Source organism: Vespula vulgaris, chromosome 2 (assembly GCF_905475345.1).
Source record: "Vespula vulgaris chromosome 2, iyVesVulg1.1, whole genome shotgun sequence".
Taxonomy (NCBI): domain Eukaryota; kingdom Metazoa; phylum Arthropoda; class Insecta; order Hymenoptera; family Vespidae; genus Vespula; species Vespula vulgaris.
In genome coordinates this window covers 16,783,316-16,801,623 of record NC_066587.1, presented here as the reverse complement: position 1 = coordinate 16,801,623, position 18,308 = coordinate 16,783,316, and the positions used below count along the sequence as shown (strand labels likewise).

Here is an 18,308-nt window from a genome sequence, read left to right as displayed (position 1 = left end):
TAAAAGAAGGAAGGAAGGAAGAAAAGAAGGAAGGAAGGAAGGAAGGAAGGAAGGAAGGAAAGAAAAGAAAAGGAAAGAAGATGAATCCATGAGGATCCACAGTAGAGAGGAGGTTCCACATCGCTCGAAGAGGACCCGTATACGTGCACTCGTCGAGTAGGATTCTCGAGTCTGGCCGTGATTGGTCGACACGTGGCCCGCCATTGTTTCATTCGCGCCTGTTGCACGTTTCTCGTTTTCCTTCGTCTCACGGCCCGACTTCTAACTCCACATGAGAACTAGCTCGATTCGTTCGCACGTTTCATAAATTTAAAAAAAAAAAAGGAAAAAAAAAGAAAAAAAAAGAGGGAACGTATCGTCTTTGTTTTCCAAATTTCAAATTGATCGTTTATAAAAAAAGAAATATTGCATTAACGAGGAATTATAAGTTTCTTTTTTAACCCAACTTCTTCTTCCTTTTTTCTTTTTTTTTTATTATTATTAAAAAAAAGTTTTGAATGAGGTATTATAAGTAGGATAAAAAAGTAAGAAATATTACAGTCGAGTTATCATCGAAGATCGAATCAAGAAAAAGAAGAGAGAAAAAATAAGATAGTTATTTCGAAAGTACGAAGAAGGAATAAAGAAATCCTTGTAATCCTAAAAAGCTAAGCCGACAAGGACGAGAGGAGAAGCCAAGGATGATCCTTTTGCTTAAGAACTATTTTCTTTCTTTTCGATTTAAGAAAAGAAACAGCGTGGAGAGAGTCAAACCGATCGAGACGAGAACAAATGCTACGTAGACGATGCGTAAAGGACACAAACAATATAGGGAGGATCCTATGCAGCTGCCTTGTAAAACACAGTGATCCTGTGAAGATACCGATAGAGATTTGGAGAAAGAGAAAAATGCAAAGAAAAAAAAAAGAAAAGAGAAAAAGAGAAAGAAAGAGAATAACCTGGCTACCGCAAGAAAACAAGGGTGGTCCTTTCACACGAATTTTAGCTATCCTAAATAAATTTCAAGTTGGTTTGATCTCTTTCTCGATAGGATCCTATAGCTCTGTCGATTTAAGATCTATTTAAAGACTTTTCAAGAAATCTATTTAATATTCTTAATAAATTTTTACGGATTTATTGCAAAAAAAAAAAAAGAAAAAATGTTTGTTGGAGGGACAATTTATCCCTTTTCAAAAAAAAAAAAAATTGATGTCGAAGAAATAATTTATAATTTATTATGTTTATCAGGAAAATTCATGCCTGATTAATTAAAACGTATATATAAAATCGCATATATGCGTAAGTATAATAAAAAAAGTATTAACTTTCGTATATATTGAAAATAGTCATTTTACCTGATCTTCGTAAATTTCTTTTTTTTATTTTTAATTTAATGATTCACTTCAGTTTTATGTCACTGAAGATGAAAAAACAATCGATATAAATTTTCCAGATAGCTCAATATAATTCTCACTTTGTAACAAAAATATCCATTTTGATAATGACGAAGTCGTTTTATTGTTAAGTTTGAAAAATTTCAGAGAAAATAAGAGAGTGAGAGAGAGAGAAAGAGAGAGAGAGAGAGAGAGAGAGAGAGAGTAGTCGAGCTAAGCTTTAGGAGCAACAAACAAGAAATCTCGAAAAGCTTTTGGTAAAGAAAAAGGTAGGTCTATGGTAAAGAAGGATCATAGATTTCTTCGTTCGAAAAGCCTTTTCATGGATACTTAAAAAAGAAAAAAAAAAAGAAAAAGAAAAGAGAGTGAGAGATCGGTCTAATCCAAGACAGAATAATATGAAATCAGTTACGGATGAAAGAATCGAGGTGCAAGTAATACGCGTTGCTAACTCAAAAGCAGCTCGGTGTTATTGGTAATCTTCTTAGAAAGGTTTCACCAAACTTCTGCCAATCGACTGCTCCTTAACAGATTTCTCAAGAAGTATCCTTTAAAAATGTTCAAAGTTCAAGTTTAACCTTTAACAAAGAAGCACTGAATAAAATTTCTTTCTTTTTAAAATTCACGATTAAACGTGATGATTAAAAAATTATCGTTACACACGCACTCAATAAAATTTCTTTTTTTTAAATTTCACGATTAAACTTGATTAGAAATGATCGTTTCAAATTAACACGGAATTCAAGTTATCCTTAGCGAAGAGCATCGAATGAAAAATAAAAATAATTTCCTAATTAAAAAATAACGATTAAACACATGTCGTTAAGAATAAGAATCTCAATAAATCTGATCCGATAAAAAAAGAGATAATTAAAACGAGATATAAATCGAACGAAACGCAAAAAGGAAAGATTTCTTGTTGGACGAAACAACTCCGGCGAGGACGAAGAGATGAAACAAAAAAAAAACAAAAAAAGAAAAACAAAAAGAAACAAAAAGAAAAGAAAATTAAAGAAAAAAGAAAAGAGGGGAACAAAATTCAGAAGAAAGAAAGAGGTCCAGCTGTCATCGGGCAAACAGTGGTGAATATGAAACAGAATTAAGAAAAAAAAAAGAAAAGAAAAAGAAAGAAAAGAAAAAAGAAAAAAAAGTAAAAGAAATCAAGAGAAAAAGAATTAAAAAAAAAAAAAAGAATAAAAACGCAAGATGGTCGAGGGAAGAGGAATCAGATGAGAATAGACAGAGAAAAAGAGAGAGAGAGAGAGAAAGAGAGAGAGAAAATAGAAAGAGGGCAAAGATCGTGAAGAAACGACAGAGAGTAGTCAGGTCCAAGGATTTCATTTGACGTCCTAACACCGATGGCATCCCAAGCGAGCTTGTGCATATCCATCGAGACTATAATTTGGTCCTTGAAGGTGCCACGCCTACGCATATACATCACCCCTTCTTGCTATCGAGATCCCGCGGTTGAGATAAGGCTTGTCACTTTGTCGGTATATGCTGTACCTACTCGCGTCAGGAAACGCGGAATAGCAAAGATGAGAAGATTGGATAAAATATTATTTTTCTCTTGTCTCTTTGATTAAGAAAATCGGTAGACTATATTTGATTATTTTTCTTCTTCTTCTTCTTACTATTTTTATCATTATAATATTGATCGATCGATTTTTTCGAGTACAATCTACACCCGATATTATAAATACTATCGAAATTGTTTTTATTCTCGAATGAATTTTTATTATTTTTTTTTTTTAATCTAAATTTCGTGCTCAAAAATTTGTCTTTTCTTTTAGTTTCTTGTTCTTTTGTCCCGAATGAATTTGATTCATACGATAACTAATGTAACGTAGAAGGACTTTTCTTGACAATTAATTTGTTTAATCTTATTTTATCGGTGTTTTAATTAATTAAGAACGATACAATGAATTCGATTGATCAAACCTTTTTATCTATAATTATATTATATCTATAATTATTAATAAAAAAGTTTATACTAATAAAAATTAGATCAATTATCCAAATGACGGTATAAGAGTGTCCAATAAAATATTACGTTCTCCCAAATAATATCTACTCGCATTTACAGTACGAATTGTTTCCATTTTATTGATAGGATTGAGCGATAAACAAACTTCAAATAGAAGAGAAAAAAGAAATAAGAAAAAGCAAACAATAAAAAAAAAAGAAAAAATCACTTTGGGAAAACTCTAGAGAAGGAGTAGGAGGAAAAGATATGAAAAAATAAAAAAAATAAAAAAAGAAAATAAAATAAAAAGGAAAGGAAGAAAGAAAAAAAAAGAAAGAAAAAAAAAGAAAGAAAAAGGAGAAACTTCTAAGTGGAAAGAACTGTTTGATCTGTTACATTGGACGTATATATGTATATACAATATATAGTACAAGGATTCTAGAAAACAGTCTGCACATTGATCCGTGTATTTGGTTACAGGGTCTTTTTCGGTTTGATACTTTTCGAAGGGACTACTATCGTTTCCTGACAGGAAATCTTGACACTTTCGACGCGTAGCGTGCGTATGCTCGAATATAGGGGTATCAACCTGTCAGAGGATGTTTCTGGCTGCGAGAGAAATCCTACCAAGTAAAGGTATACTGCCTACCTATATACATATACATATACATGAACACACACACACATATATATACACCAATATCTAGAAAGAGAGAGAGAGAATCTACAACGCGTACCGCATAATACCGGGTGACCCTCTTCAAAAACGAACCACGCCTAGTTAGCCAGCATTGTGCCCACTGAAAGTTTATGAACTGGAAACGAATGATCGCGTCCATGACAACTTGATCGTTATACGAGCCCCGGTAAATTCCTTCTTTTCGGACGAAAAACACGATTCTTGTCTATCTCTATTTCTTTCTCTCTCTACTCTCTCTATACATATATACATCTCATTCCCTCTACATAAGTAAAAATAAATATATACACAAGACTTCTGTATAACCGCTAGGCTCGTTTGCATTCGCTGCAATACTTCAAAGAAGATTAGTGCAATAAAGAGGAATCCTAACGTCAGCCTAAATACGTGCACACGCATCTTATTCCAATATTTATTCGAATCTAATTCTTACTATAATACTGAAGAAAGATACAGAGACAGACAGAGAGAGAGAGAGAGAGAGAGAGAGAGAGAGAGAGAGAGAGAGAGAGAGAGAGAGAGAAAGAGAAATTCTCGCCAATCAAGATCTAAACACGAATAAATTTCATTCATATATTCCCGAGTTTTTTCTCTTTTCATTTACTTATTTATTTATTCTTTTTTAATTTTTTAATCTTACTTATTTGAATGAGAAAAAAAAGAAAATGTTGGATAAGAAGTTTTACAGTGACACGATAAAAAAAAATAGACGTCGTAGTTTATATATAACTGACCCACCGCAATTTTAATCTACCAACCGAGGCCACGTGCTCTCGAAATCCTCCCTTCTCTTCTTCTTCTTCTACTCTCTCTCTCTCTCTCTCTCTCTCTCTCTCTCTCTCTCTCTCTCTCTCTTTCTCTTTCTCTCTCTTTCTCTCTCTGTCTCTATCTCTATCTCTCTTTCAGAAGAGAGATCAACGTATTATACACGAGACGATCCCATGTAACGACCTTCCATCCAAAGCTTGCAACGAATCATGGTTCAACCATCTTCTCACATTCAACACGTTCAAGTATCCTAAGTAAATATATATGTGTGTGTGTATGTATGTAAATAATGTATGTGTGAATGTATGATTATATGTGTACATATTTATATACATAAGTATATATGTATATATGAAAATTCGATAAGTCGTTTGATCTCGTGTATCGAATCGATCTATATTAATGACAGTCATAAAGTATCAACGAACAATGCACGTCAACATTTTTTACATAATTTTATTTATTATAGCGAATAATATCATGATAATGTTATTATTTGTTCTTAAAAAAGAATACTGCAATAGATCGACGATTATCTAATTGTAACGTTATTTATTTTATTAATATTATTGAAATTTCATTTCAAAGATTCTAATTAATTACAAAAGATATATATATATATATATATATATATATATATATATATATATATATATATATACACATACAAAATGCATATAGATTAATTATATATTTTTCATTAATTAATCGATCGTTAAAAAATTTATCAATTATATCGTATTAATCGGCTAATAATAATTAATTGCATGTTTGACTTCGATTTGAAATAAATTAATAATCTAAATCAGAATTTTTCTTTCTTATTGTGATTATTTTTTTTTTTTAAATTATTACTATAATAATAATAATAATTATTATTATTATTATTATTATATTATTATTATTATGAATAACTTATCTAAAATTGAAGAAATATTTTACATAAGTATGCGTAAAAACGTTGTAAACGTTCTCATTTTCGCATTTACAAACCCTTCTCTTATTATCGACGTAACGAACGAGTGTCAGAGCGTGATTAATGATTCGGATTATAAAAAAATTCTTTTTCTTTTTTTGATCCTTTTTCTTTTCTTTTTTTTTTTCACGCGTGTCCCAATGTAAACGAAACGGAGATTAAAGTTGACGTTCGTGATATCCTCCTTCTCCCTCTCCTACTCTTTACCACCAGCATAAGTGACGTCGCACGTGTTCGTATACTAACTTTAATATATAATATCGAATATATAGGACATATAAATATATATATATATATATATATATATATATATATACACTATATGATGTAAATACGTATCTAAAAAGGGGAAGAGTAAAATATTATGCGCGTGCCTCTAACACCACAGGGGAATATCTTTTTAATTAGATCACTGAACGATTTATGATGGCTTCTTCTCGATCCTTTATTATATGATCTATGATCTTATATTGATCGTATTATTCATTCAAGTTCGTCTAATAGATCACGTTAATGAATTGATCGCAATACCTAAATTCATTTCTAATTCAATGAGTACAATTACAAAGATTTTTTATAATTTAATTCTATGATGTCAAAGCTGTATATTTTCATTTTTTAACAAGATGCTCTCTTAACCTTTCGTCGTCCTCAAAAACATACAAAAACTACATATATAAATAATAAACCAAATTATAGAAACTAATTCTCGTCATGATGAAGAATAACGAAAACGTTTAATTACATTTCTAAAATACAAATTATAATAATAATAACAATAATAGTAATACCGTAATAAAATGTTAACCTTTAACGTAACTCACTTTTTACGATACTTATTTATTACAAAAAAAAAAAGAGAAACGCCGGAGAAAAAGTAGATAAAATAATAAACGTCATTGATACAAATAACATCTATGTGAATACGAAAATTTGGCGCACGCGTACGTTCATACATACATACGTTCATATATATACCTACTTTAAATATTTAAAATAAAACTAGTTTTAGAGAATGCACCAAGCACTTCTTCTCGAAAGGAAAATGAGATGGATAAGGAACGAAACGAAAATTTTTGTCCGTCGAGTAAATAATACGAGCCCTATGAGGGCGGAGCACTGAGAAAACTATCCTAAGGGCACTCCGCCCATCCAAACACGAACTTGTCCGAGCAAAAGAGGTAAAAAGGAAGAAGATCGTAAGAGATCTACGATCTCCCTTTCTCTCCCTCTCTCTCTCTCTCTCTCTTTCAGTCCGACGTAAATTTTACTCTCCAAGAAAATCCTCCTTTGCGATCCCCTCTTTTAAAACCATCTCAACGAAAATTGTCTTCCCTCGTTATTAATATTTATCGGTGTTTTTTCGAATATTTATCTATATAACGTCTAACGTCTAACATCTAACACACGCACACACTCATACGTAGATGCATATACATACACTCATACGTATACGCAAAGCAAACCGTAAGCCACCGATTTTTATCAATTCCAACGAGAAATCCTTATAAAGTGTATCGTATTCGTTCAAAACGTCAAATAACTTAGTCCTTTTCCCGACAAATCCTGATCGATTCTAATCGATCGGGTCGAACAATGATTTTTCTTTTAGTCAAAATATTGTTTACACTCCCCATTCGATCTACGATTTATTTCTTTGATAATTTAATTTGTTGATTTGTTAACGTTGAAATATTCATCGTGAGAAAGTGTTTTTAATATCAGGTTCTTTCTCTCTTTTCTTTTCTTTTCTTTTTCTTTTAAAGATTAGGACAAATTATCAAGGACACATAATTATTTAAGACCTACATAATTATTAATTATTTAAGACAAATAAGTTAACATTTTTAACGTTAAATAGTTTTCTTTTTTTTCAAGATCGGCGGATTAATTCTGTAGAAAATTATCAATCTTCAATATTATACATATATGTATATATATATATATATATATATATATATATATATATATATATATATATGTATGTATTAAAAAAATGTATATAGTTTTTAATCTCAATTCCAACAAAAAGGAAAAAAAAGTTAATCTAAAATTGAAACTAAACCAAAGATCGACGTTAAGAAAATTAAACTAATATTACAAATGAAATTAAAGAAACTTTTATCAAATTTTCAATGGAACATTTAAAATCTAATATTATATATTCTTAAAATATTTCTATCACGTATTTTAAAACTTTCAAATATCAGTCTGTCGTCTGCTATTAGGAATCCATGTTCTAATAAATTGAAAATACATGATTTTATATTACGTTATCAATCATTCGAAAAACAGAGGAGGAGGGTGATAGAGAAAGAGAGACAAAGAGAGAAACAGAAAGAGAAAAAGAGAGAGACATATATAAGTCTTTAAATAATTCATTCAACTAACTCAGGGAGAATCGAAGATCGTTTGCAGGATCAGATGCAAATCAGATTCATTAGCGTTAAGCTGGATGGGGATGGAAAACGTGCTCGGTAATGTGATCTCACCGCGTAAACACACATACACACACACGTTCTCGAGGGATACGTCGTCGTATTCCGTTTGGTATTTGCGAGGGTAGTTATTGCGCGGTTACACCAACCCCTCATGACACTCGTCTCTTTCCTAAATGCATTTGCACTTTGTCCTGACGATGCTGACGATCCTGACATTTTGAATCTAACATGATTCAGTATTTGAATTATATTACTCTCAGAATGTTCCGAAATATTTTCTGATGATATTGGCAATAGTTCTCTTTTTTTTATTATTATACTCATTTATATATATATATATATATATATATATATATATATATATTATATATATATAATGTATATTACATTATATGTATCTATAATCATATTTACATATAATTTAGTAATATATAAATAAATATATACATAAATATATAAGTACATCATATAATAAAAAATACTTAATAAATTATATAAAACGTATACAAATATTTATCGAAAATATTCTGACGAATTAATATTTGGACGATACAAATCATTAAGCGTCTTTACTATAAATAAATTCAAATAAATATCTGATAACGATCTTACAAAGAAATAAAACGGAACGATTGAAAATGATCAACGAATATCAAGAAATGACATTCGATAAAATGAGAGGGTGAGACAAACATTTCGACAAAGAGGCGTAGCTTTTCCCTAGGGTTCGAGTATGAGAGCGCGAAGATATACCCCTTGGGATTACAGGGATTACACGGAGATTGAATCATTTCCCACCCACTCCCGTGACGATGCCTAAACGTGTCTCCGCCAAGCTGTCCCTTAATCATCGTGTCTTTAGCAGAGGTCGTTATCGCGTTTCCGATTCGAAATTATCCTTCGAAATTCGATGTACCGTTAACTATTTAAAAGAGAAATCCCTATCAAACTAAATATCAATCCTTTTTAGAAAAAAAATTCAAATTACATCTTTTCGTTTTCCTTTAATAATTTCTTTCCTTTTTCTTTTCTTTTCTCCTTTTTACTTTTTTCATTTCTTTTTCATTAATATTAACCCAAGAATTTTAAGCGATATAAAATATTTCGTGAAAAATAATTTTGTCGACAAGTCGAAATTTTTTACGCAAGACGAAAATTTATATACTTTCTTATATTGATATTATCTAACAAAATCTTTGAAATATTGTTCGGATAAGTTTTTACGCTCTTTAAGAAAAATTCATTCATTCGAAAAAATATGATCGATCTCCAAACAAAACAAGTTAACAAATTTATAAATTTATGTTACTTGCGTACTTTGCTTAGTGAAATATTAAAAAAAAAAAAAAAAGTACAAATAAAAGAATTATTGTAACAAATTCTATGTTTATTTTTCGCTTTTAACACAAATTCACTCCAGATATTTTCGTTTGGACGACAGAAAATTAACAAACTTTTACATTTATATTTTTCGGATGTTTTATCTATTAAAATATTAACAAATAAATATATATATATATATATGGAATAAATTTTACGTTATAATTTTTAACTTCGAAAAAAATTCATTTGAGAAAATGCTGATCAACATTCAACCAAAACTTAAATATTCGTCGTAACGTTAAGGAAACTTTCGTCGTAAATAATCGAGTCAATTATGCGAAAGGCACGTAATGAAAGCGATGTCGTACAAAACCAGCTAAAAACAAACTCCGAAAGATTCGTTTGGCAACCCCCTAATCAAGTCCCGTTTAATAAAAGCAGGGTGGTCGGTTCTGCACCCTCGACGCAGAAGCGAGCCCTGCTAATCTGACTTTGATTAAACTTTTAGCGACACCTAAAAGGGTGCTACCCGATAGATACGCCTTTACGTGTCTATATATGTATGCTTTCGGGATAACTAACATGTAAGTCGATTTTTATTACAGCCCTGCGCATACATTACGTTATCTCAGCCGACACGCTTGATAATAGAATCATCGACGTCTAAGGATTACGCTAATAAAGCTTTCAAAAGCTTGAAAAATTTGTTTCTTATTTAAACAAAAAAAAAAAGAAAGAAAAAAGAATAAATATAGATTAAACATACATACATATGTAAAGTGCATAAGTAATTTAACAAAATTTATTTTACGAGACAATAAAATGATATCGATTCTATTCCAATCTTATCAAATTATTTTAAAATCATAAATAACGTTTAAAATCGCAAACGTTATGAAAATATATAACCAGGAAGAATAATTCGAATTTTTATTAAATTATATTCTATTATATTTTATACTAAATCGATGGACAAACCTGAATGTTTGATGCAACGATGTTTATTCCTCTTCTAGCAGTGTCCTCTCCTGAATGCAGCATAATATAAATGTCGTCCTCCGGATGATATATTTGGAGACCAGATGTCGCTGTACTGATGTTCTAATCGATAATGCAGATTACAGATTTTTACCGACCGCACTAAACTGTTTTATCTATAATAGATCAGCATGAAAAATTAAATTGTTCGTCAGCTTCCATTTGCAGCGTATGCGATCTAACCGACAGCTATGAAGAACGAACGAAATAAGAAAACATTATTGGATCGGTATATAAGCTTATGTAGGTTATACCTACGGGTAATCTAACAATCGAGTTTGTGTTTGATAATTTTTTTACGTAATAAAAATAACTGCATCTGAGTTAAAATTTTTGTTTCTAAATAAAATTATAGAAATAGCTAAAACGTATTTAAGCTGCCATTAGTTCGATATTAATTCCGATGAAATCCATAATTATATAAAATATATAAAATATAAAAAATACTAGAATCATGTTACGGTTGATGTCAATTTTATTTTTTTATGTTATTATTATTACTATTATTTAAAATTCAAAGGAAAATCAAAAGAAAATCTAAGTTTTTAATGATAGAGGAAAGAAACTAGTCTTCTCTTATGAAAGCCTAATGCTTTTCTAAATATTTCTTAATAATTTGACATTATCATTAATAAATAAAAATAATAAAGAAATTAGAATGTTTCAATGCGTTTCCTTAAGAAATTATTTCATTTTATTCTGCTACATCTAATCTATGTAAAATATTATTAGCAATGAAAAATATAAATATTTTAAGTAAGCACTAAAGATTATGGGAAACTCATTGAAATATGCAGCCATCCGCCCGGTATTACTTGCATCAGATCGGATTACAAAAAAATAGCAAGCACTACCGACCCAGGTCTCACCACGTGGAGGTTGCTGCATCTGGAGACCCACCAACTAACGATGACTCTATTTTAAAATTCACAATTCAGATACCTCGAGACACGATCGATCGTATATATATTTCAACTCATATTTCAAACATCAAAACGTAATTCTTGGTAGAACTAATTTTGAACCGACGCCTCTGCAGCCGACAAAGATGCAATTGTTCTCCTTATGTATAAAAGAAAATATAACCCCTCTGTATATAATACGAATAATATGCAAAAAGGTTCTATTAGCTTCCGTGTAAAAATCCCACTATGATCGAACCCTCGATGATCGATCTCTCGATGATTTAGAAGAAGAGAAGAAAAAAAAGAAAAAAGAGAAAAAGAAAAGATTCCTAACTTCTAACATATTCCGAAATCTATATTGAATTAATTATATCGAATATGAAAAATTCTTAATCTTTAATCTTCCTATAATGCAATAAAAACGAAGAAACCCATGTTCATGTTGTTTTTTCGAATTTGCCATTTCCTACTTGTCTCGTGATTTTAAAAAGCCCTAATTTAATGACTAATATTATTTGATTTTTATTTACATTAATTTTTTATTCGAATTAATTAATTTGTATTTAAAAAAATATAATAAAGAATCCTTGGACGCATCTTTTTTAACAAGCGATTACTCTAATCATTACAAGAAAATCATGCAAATTTCGCTTGTAATCCATAAATCGTCCATCGCGAATATTTTTTTACTTATTCTTTAGTAAAACTCGCTAATTCCGATTCTTTGCTTACTTGCACGAGATTTATTTAAAAATAAACATAATCCGTTTGAAGATATATTGGAATATTCGAATCGGAAATAATTATAAAAGCGTATAAAACAAGAAGACCCTGTCTAATAAATAAATCGAAAAATAAGAAATCATTCATGAATAAATCTCAAAAGAAATTTATTCGTGATGACTCAATGCTCTACTAATTAATTACGATCACTCCTGCGATTCAGATCTTTCGTCCTCGACATGATTGAGTGATTGAAGGAACTTAAAAATTTACTTACTACTTAAGAAGTTCTGCGACGGCTCCAAAACACTCGTCCGCGATTTAGGTCGAAATTGAGGGTGGATGATTCGTAGTTGGTTGAAAATGAGGTAGGTTGACATCGACGTTGGTCGAAATCCTCTTCAGTGATGCACTGACTCTAATACGCGTTAATTATTTAATAACGAACGATCACTGAATTTATTTCGCGTAACTCTATTGTCTTTTATAATTACAGTCTGTACGACTGTTAAAAAAGCAAAATATCTTGCGAACAAACACTGACTCTACTAACGACTGCATTGCACGCAGTCGATACAAAAAACACTTATTGTTTAAATCGCGAAACGCGAACGAACAAACACTGCTTCTATTTCACGGATTTTTTGATTTTTATTTTAACGATACAAACACTCGATTACTTTCATTGCAATCTCGCGCGCGTTACAATGAAATTCTGAAACAGAAAAATAGAAACTAAATAATTAGTATCGTTGTTATAATAAGAAAGAATCGAAAATATTGAAAAATGTTCGATATAAAAATATACTTACTTAAAATTTTCTTCGAAGAGAGCTTCCATGTTTACTGGTCGACACGTGAAAGAAAACTGATCCTATAATCGTCAAAGTCATTCAAAAGTCCGTTTTTGTTGACACTCCATACAACCAACGACCTCGAGACTTCGAAACTTCTAAGTATTGAATTTTTAAATCAAAGTTATTTTTAAGTTTAACGCGTGTTACGAGTCGATGTAATATTTAAACGAATGTACTATTGTTTAAATATTAATTTATTGTACTCCGTGTATATGATATATTGTTTAAATAATTATCAAATTCACGAAAGTATTAATATTTTAATCTTAGACGTTCGGTAACAGAGTTCTTCGACGTTCACTCCTCGGAGGACGAAAGGAAACTAAACAAGATTAGTATTGATATCCGTCCGTAATAAGAGTCCGTTTTTGTTGATATTAAATGTAGACAATAATACCGAGTACAAATTTTAATCGTATTGGAACATTAAAGTGAAATTATTTTATATTTAATGCTCGTTTCGAGGTATGTAATATTTAAGCGAATTTATCATTGTTAAAACTTTTTTTAATTGGACTCCTTCTATCCTATATATTGTTTAAACAATTATAACATCATTAAAAGTATTAATTTCGTTTTAATTTCGCTCAAAAAGAGTGACCTTTATTTTCATGCACAAATTATTCTCCAAACGAATACAATTTTTCAACGCGATTTTTTCCAAAGAAGATAAAGCTTTTTTAAAAATTCTAAAAAAAAGTCATGTCCCCACTTAAATCTTTATCTTTGAGAGGAGACCTCGTTCATCAAAATCGATCAAAAATTATGTTTGTACTCATCGTTGCCATAAACCATTATAAAAACAGGGATAAAGAACAGTCTAATACAACAAACTATATATATATAAAATAATTATAAATATATATACGACTGAAGCATAATACATCCTTCTAAAAAGAAATTGCGAAGAGCTCGTAAATTGTATTTAAAATATATGATATTATTAAAAAATTACAATGTTTATTATATATCCTGAAGTAAATTAATTACAAATGACAACGATTGAATCTTATTATTAATTATGAAGAATGTGTAATAGATTATAATTGTGTTAATAGTTAATAAAAGAAATATAATAAAATAATTAAACTTATAAATAATTTCTAAGGAAGATACGACGTACATATATTCTACAAAACTTTGTGAAAGACCATCTCGTCGAAAGTGATCGACCTTGATCTGACACCATTTTTATTATTTATATCTTAGACGTAATTAACGACCTTTAATAACATCATCATTATTATCAATCGTTATGAATTTGTATTGATTATTAATGTGTACGTGTTTACACACGCACAGGCACACGTACCACACACTCATAAGTACTTACATACGGCGATATAATGTAATTTGTGATATTAATTCTAGATTTTTATATATATATATATATTATATACTTAACTATAAACATATTAAAATACTTAATATGAAATATCTCGCTTTTCTATTGCTTTGATTATAATATAATTATATTTACCATCGGACGCATTCATTAAATTGTCTGAATGGTATATACATATATATACACACGCAATAGTATGTATTTTATCAGTATAAGATACAATCCAAAATAAAAAGAAAAGTTAATGTTTCCTACGTTTGTCACGATCGTCACGACGTTGATCTCTGTCTTCTTTACGTTTCGTCGTTGTATTTGTCGAACTTGTAGCATGTTTAGCTTGTTTCAAGAACTGATCCAAACCGAAAGGATCTTCCTCATCTTTTTCAAATTGCACTGGTCCAGATCGTGTAGTCGATCGATCAGTACCACTGAACTCTTTATCCGGTACGAATCTACAACAACAACAAATTATTTTGAATAAATAAAATATTCACAAATATATGATATATAATGAACAAACTAACCTATTTGTTTTAACAAGTTTTTCCAAATCATCTCCGTAGTTATCTTTATCAATATTTTTACTTGGCCGATAGATATGAGACGCAATAGAATTTGTATCTTTCCATGGCTTATCATAAATATTGTATTCATCATCGTGACCATAACCACTGTCCATCCCTTTACTAGTATTGAACAAACGCTGATCAAATTGTGCTTCTCCAGAAGTGGGAATGCTTTTTGCTGGTAGACCAAGTGCAATTTGTTCGCTGATATCACGTTCACGTTCGCGTTGTAAACGAGATCTCTTGTCTGGTGCAGCACGTGCTAAATTTCGGTCTCGTGCACGATCCTTATGTCGTTCTTGTCTTAACTGATCTCTTTCACGTGACTCTTCGGCCTTATCTTTAATATAAAAAAAATAATATTTATTTCCCATAGAAATATATTTCAAATATTTATAACTTTCTTTTTTCTTCTTTTTTATAACAACTATGTTCTGCATAATAAATAAAGAACAAACCTAATGCCGCACTGGACTTCAATCCAGCACGTTCTTCTCTAGCTTTCTGTGCGAGCTGTCTCAAGTGATCCTCCTTCTTCTCTTTTTCCTTCTGCGCCAACTTCTTCTCCAACTGAGCTCTCATTTCAACTGCTTCTCGAGCTTTCCTATCAGCAATATACAAAGCTTCTGCTAATTTCGCAAAATTTTCATTCAAGTGAACTTGTTGCAACCCACGACCATCTGCAGCGAGACGTTTATCGAGAGGAATTGTATAACCCTAACACAGAATATCATTATATTTAATAATTATTAAAACAATATATACTGTGGAATAATTTGACACCTTAGCATTTTTCCAGTTACTGATACAAGGTGGTATTTTCCATTCCTTCTGTTCTTTCACTGTAACTTTTCTTGTTGGAGAATGCATGACAGGCGCTGGGGGAGAAGGAGGTCCTCGTGGAATTTTCTTATTAATTCTGTATTAAAAAAATATATATATGCAATTAGTAATATAAAGTAGATATATAATATAAGAAAATATAAATGCTAATTACTTGAATTTTGGTGGCTCCAATGGATCTATCTGAGCTTCTACCATTCTAATAACTCTTTGTTTGGCACCTGAATTAAATGATTGTCCTTGCTGAGAAGGAGTATATCGAATATATTGAGCTGGTGCTTGTTTTTCCGCACATCTGACAGGCATTGCAGCAGCGATTTTTGACCTAGTAATCTTTTCTAAAGCTTTTTTAGTTTTTTCTGTAATCTCATCAATTTCATCGTCAGCTGGGCGTTGTAAGGTAGGATCTTCCTCGCTTGTTATTTCAGATGGTAATAAATCACTGAGTTTACTATAGACTATTTTATCTTTAGAATGACCCTGTCTAGCTATAACATCATATTTAACTTTTCCTTGCGCATCTAATTGAACTGCAAGTGCATTACTAGTCGTTTCTTTGCCTTTCATTCCCATTCCCAACGGATATTGAGCAACGTGAATTTCTGGAAAGGAACCTCCATCTCCAAAATCCTGTAGAAATTATGTAAAAAGTTTATATAATATAAACGATATAAAGACTATATTTCGTTATAGAAAAATTAACATTAATTCAACCTCTGCATTGCGTGGAACCCATCCTTTTCGTTGTCCATAAGGTGGTGCTGTAATAACAGCCTTAACCAAAGCAGAGACTGGTCTTTGGCGTAATTTTTGTTCACGAGCTTCATCTTCTCTATCCCAAACAACCTGACTGGGTGTTGGCAATAAACTGAATAAAAATATATTAATTTATTACGCTTAAATAAACGCTTTCTAAAATTAATCTCTCTAAAACTATCGTCAATACAAATTTTGATAAGGTTAAGCGTCATGATCACATAAATAATTGCAATTATCTATTCTTCTAAAACTTATATAATTAATACAAATACATTATTATTTAATATTATAAATTTACCTTGTCAAAGACATTTTGCTAACTAATTACCAGGAAATAATACAGAACAAATCGAAAATAATTTACGGAACAATTCGACTACAATTTATGTATCGAATGATCAACGCTGCCAGCGCCAACGTGTCAAAAGCAGGAACTAATAAACCTATAAAAGAATAAAAACTATATTGAATATTAGATATAATAATATATACGAAATTATTATTAAAATCTAATCAAATTATATTGTATTTCGTATCAAATTATCATTAACGAATTAGATTCATTTTAAGAACAGAATACGTTATAAAAACAAAATATGACCGTTCCAAATTTCGCGCAACTTTTATGACGTCAAATAAAATATTAATTATCATTTTTTTTTATTGAACGAAAAAGCAACAAAATTATTTCTTAAAGGGAAAATTTTAATAAAGTTATTGTTCCATTAGTACATAATTTATTTGTCAACACGTATTTTCCATAAATATATCATATATCAATATTCATTATATATATATATATATATTCTTTTTTTTTCCTACATATAATATAATCTTACAGTACACTGTTAATGTATGAGAGTGTGTGTATATATATAATCTCCATATACTTTTCGATATAGTATTTTTTGTACCAATTTGAGTTGCGTTTATGAACTCACAATGCGCTTTCGTAATAAATTCTCTTTCTCTTTCCCTCTTTCCCTCTTTCTCTCTCTCTCTCTATCTCTATCTCTCTCTTTCCTTTAACTTCATTTATTTTTGCAGATTGTCTACATTTCACAGGTTTTCATACAAATATTGTATTGTTTATATCGAGGTCGTACTTGTATAAAAAAAAAAGAAAAAAAGGACAATAAAATAAAAAAATTACACATCGATCAAAATAAATCCGTAGTTGTTGATATGTACGGATATGTTTCTGGAACGTTTATTCGTTATTTATCAGAACAATACAATTTTTATATTGTACAGATTAACGAGGTTAAACAAAATGGTAAATATACGATGTATTTTTAATAAAAGATAATCTGCAAAAATAGATCTACGAATTAGAATATATGTATATAGATATACATATATACATATATCTATATATAAGCGATACAACGATGTTCATTTATGTAATGAATATTATTAATAAAAAATATTAGACAACGCATTGCCATAAAATCATATAACTTAAAATTTTGCAAAACCTATGAAACGTAATTTCCAAATTAAAAAATGAATTATCCTGTTTTCTAACTTAGAATTCTAATTCATAAGCGCATAATCATTCATATTGAGATCTGTTTTTAAACGCATTTCTCGTATTATATGTTTCGCTTGCAATACCATTATATATATATATGCATATATATATACATATATATATATACGTATGTGTGTGTGTAAATCGACTAAGACATTTTCTGTAAATACATATGTATGCCACTATATATA

At 30.1% G+C, this 18,308-nt stretch overlaps 1 protein-coding gene across 1 annotated transcript; it reads right to left on the bottom strand.

Moving 5' to 3' along the window:
- Window positions 1–13,640: 13,640 nt before the first annotated feature.
- Window positions 13,641–17,022, bottom strand: LOC127072551 (puff-specific protein Bx42). Its single transcript, XM_051013035.1, has 7 exons — window positions 16,882–17,022; window positions 16,539–16,692; window positions 15,979–16,454; window positions 15,765–15,900; window positions 15,440–15,698; window positions 14,940–15,321; window positions 13,641–14,867 (listed from the first exon to the last, which is right to left on the bottom strand). Exons 1-7 carry the CDS (start codon window positions 16,893–16,895, stop codon window positions 14,657–14,659), a joined length of 1,632 nt encoding a protein of 543 aa, XP_050868992.1. The 5' UTR covers window positions 16,896–17,022; the 3' UTR covers window positions 13,641–14,656.
- Window positions 17,023–18,308: the final 1,286 nt, after the last annotated feature.

Coding starts and splice junctions, on each gene's coding strand:
- LOC127072551 (XM_051013035.1), bottom strand. Junction 15,901..15,978: donor TTGGAGCCACCAAAATTCAA/GTAATTAGCATT, acceptor TTTTTAATACAG/AATTAATAAGAAAATTCCAC. Junction 15,322..15,439: donor GAAGTCCAGTGCGGCATTAG/GTTTGTTCTTTA, acceptor TTTATATTAAAG/ATAAGGCCGAAGAGTCACGT.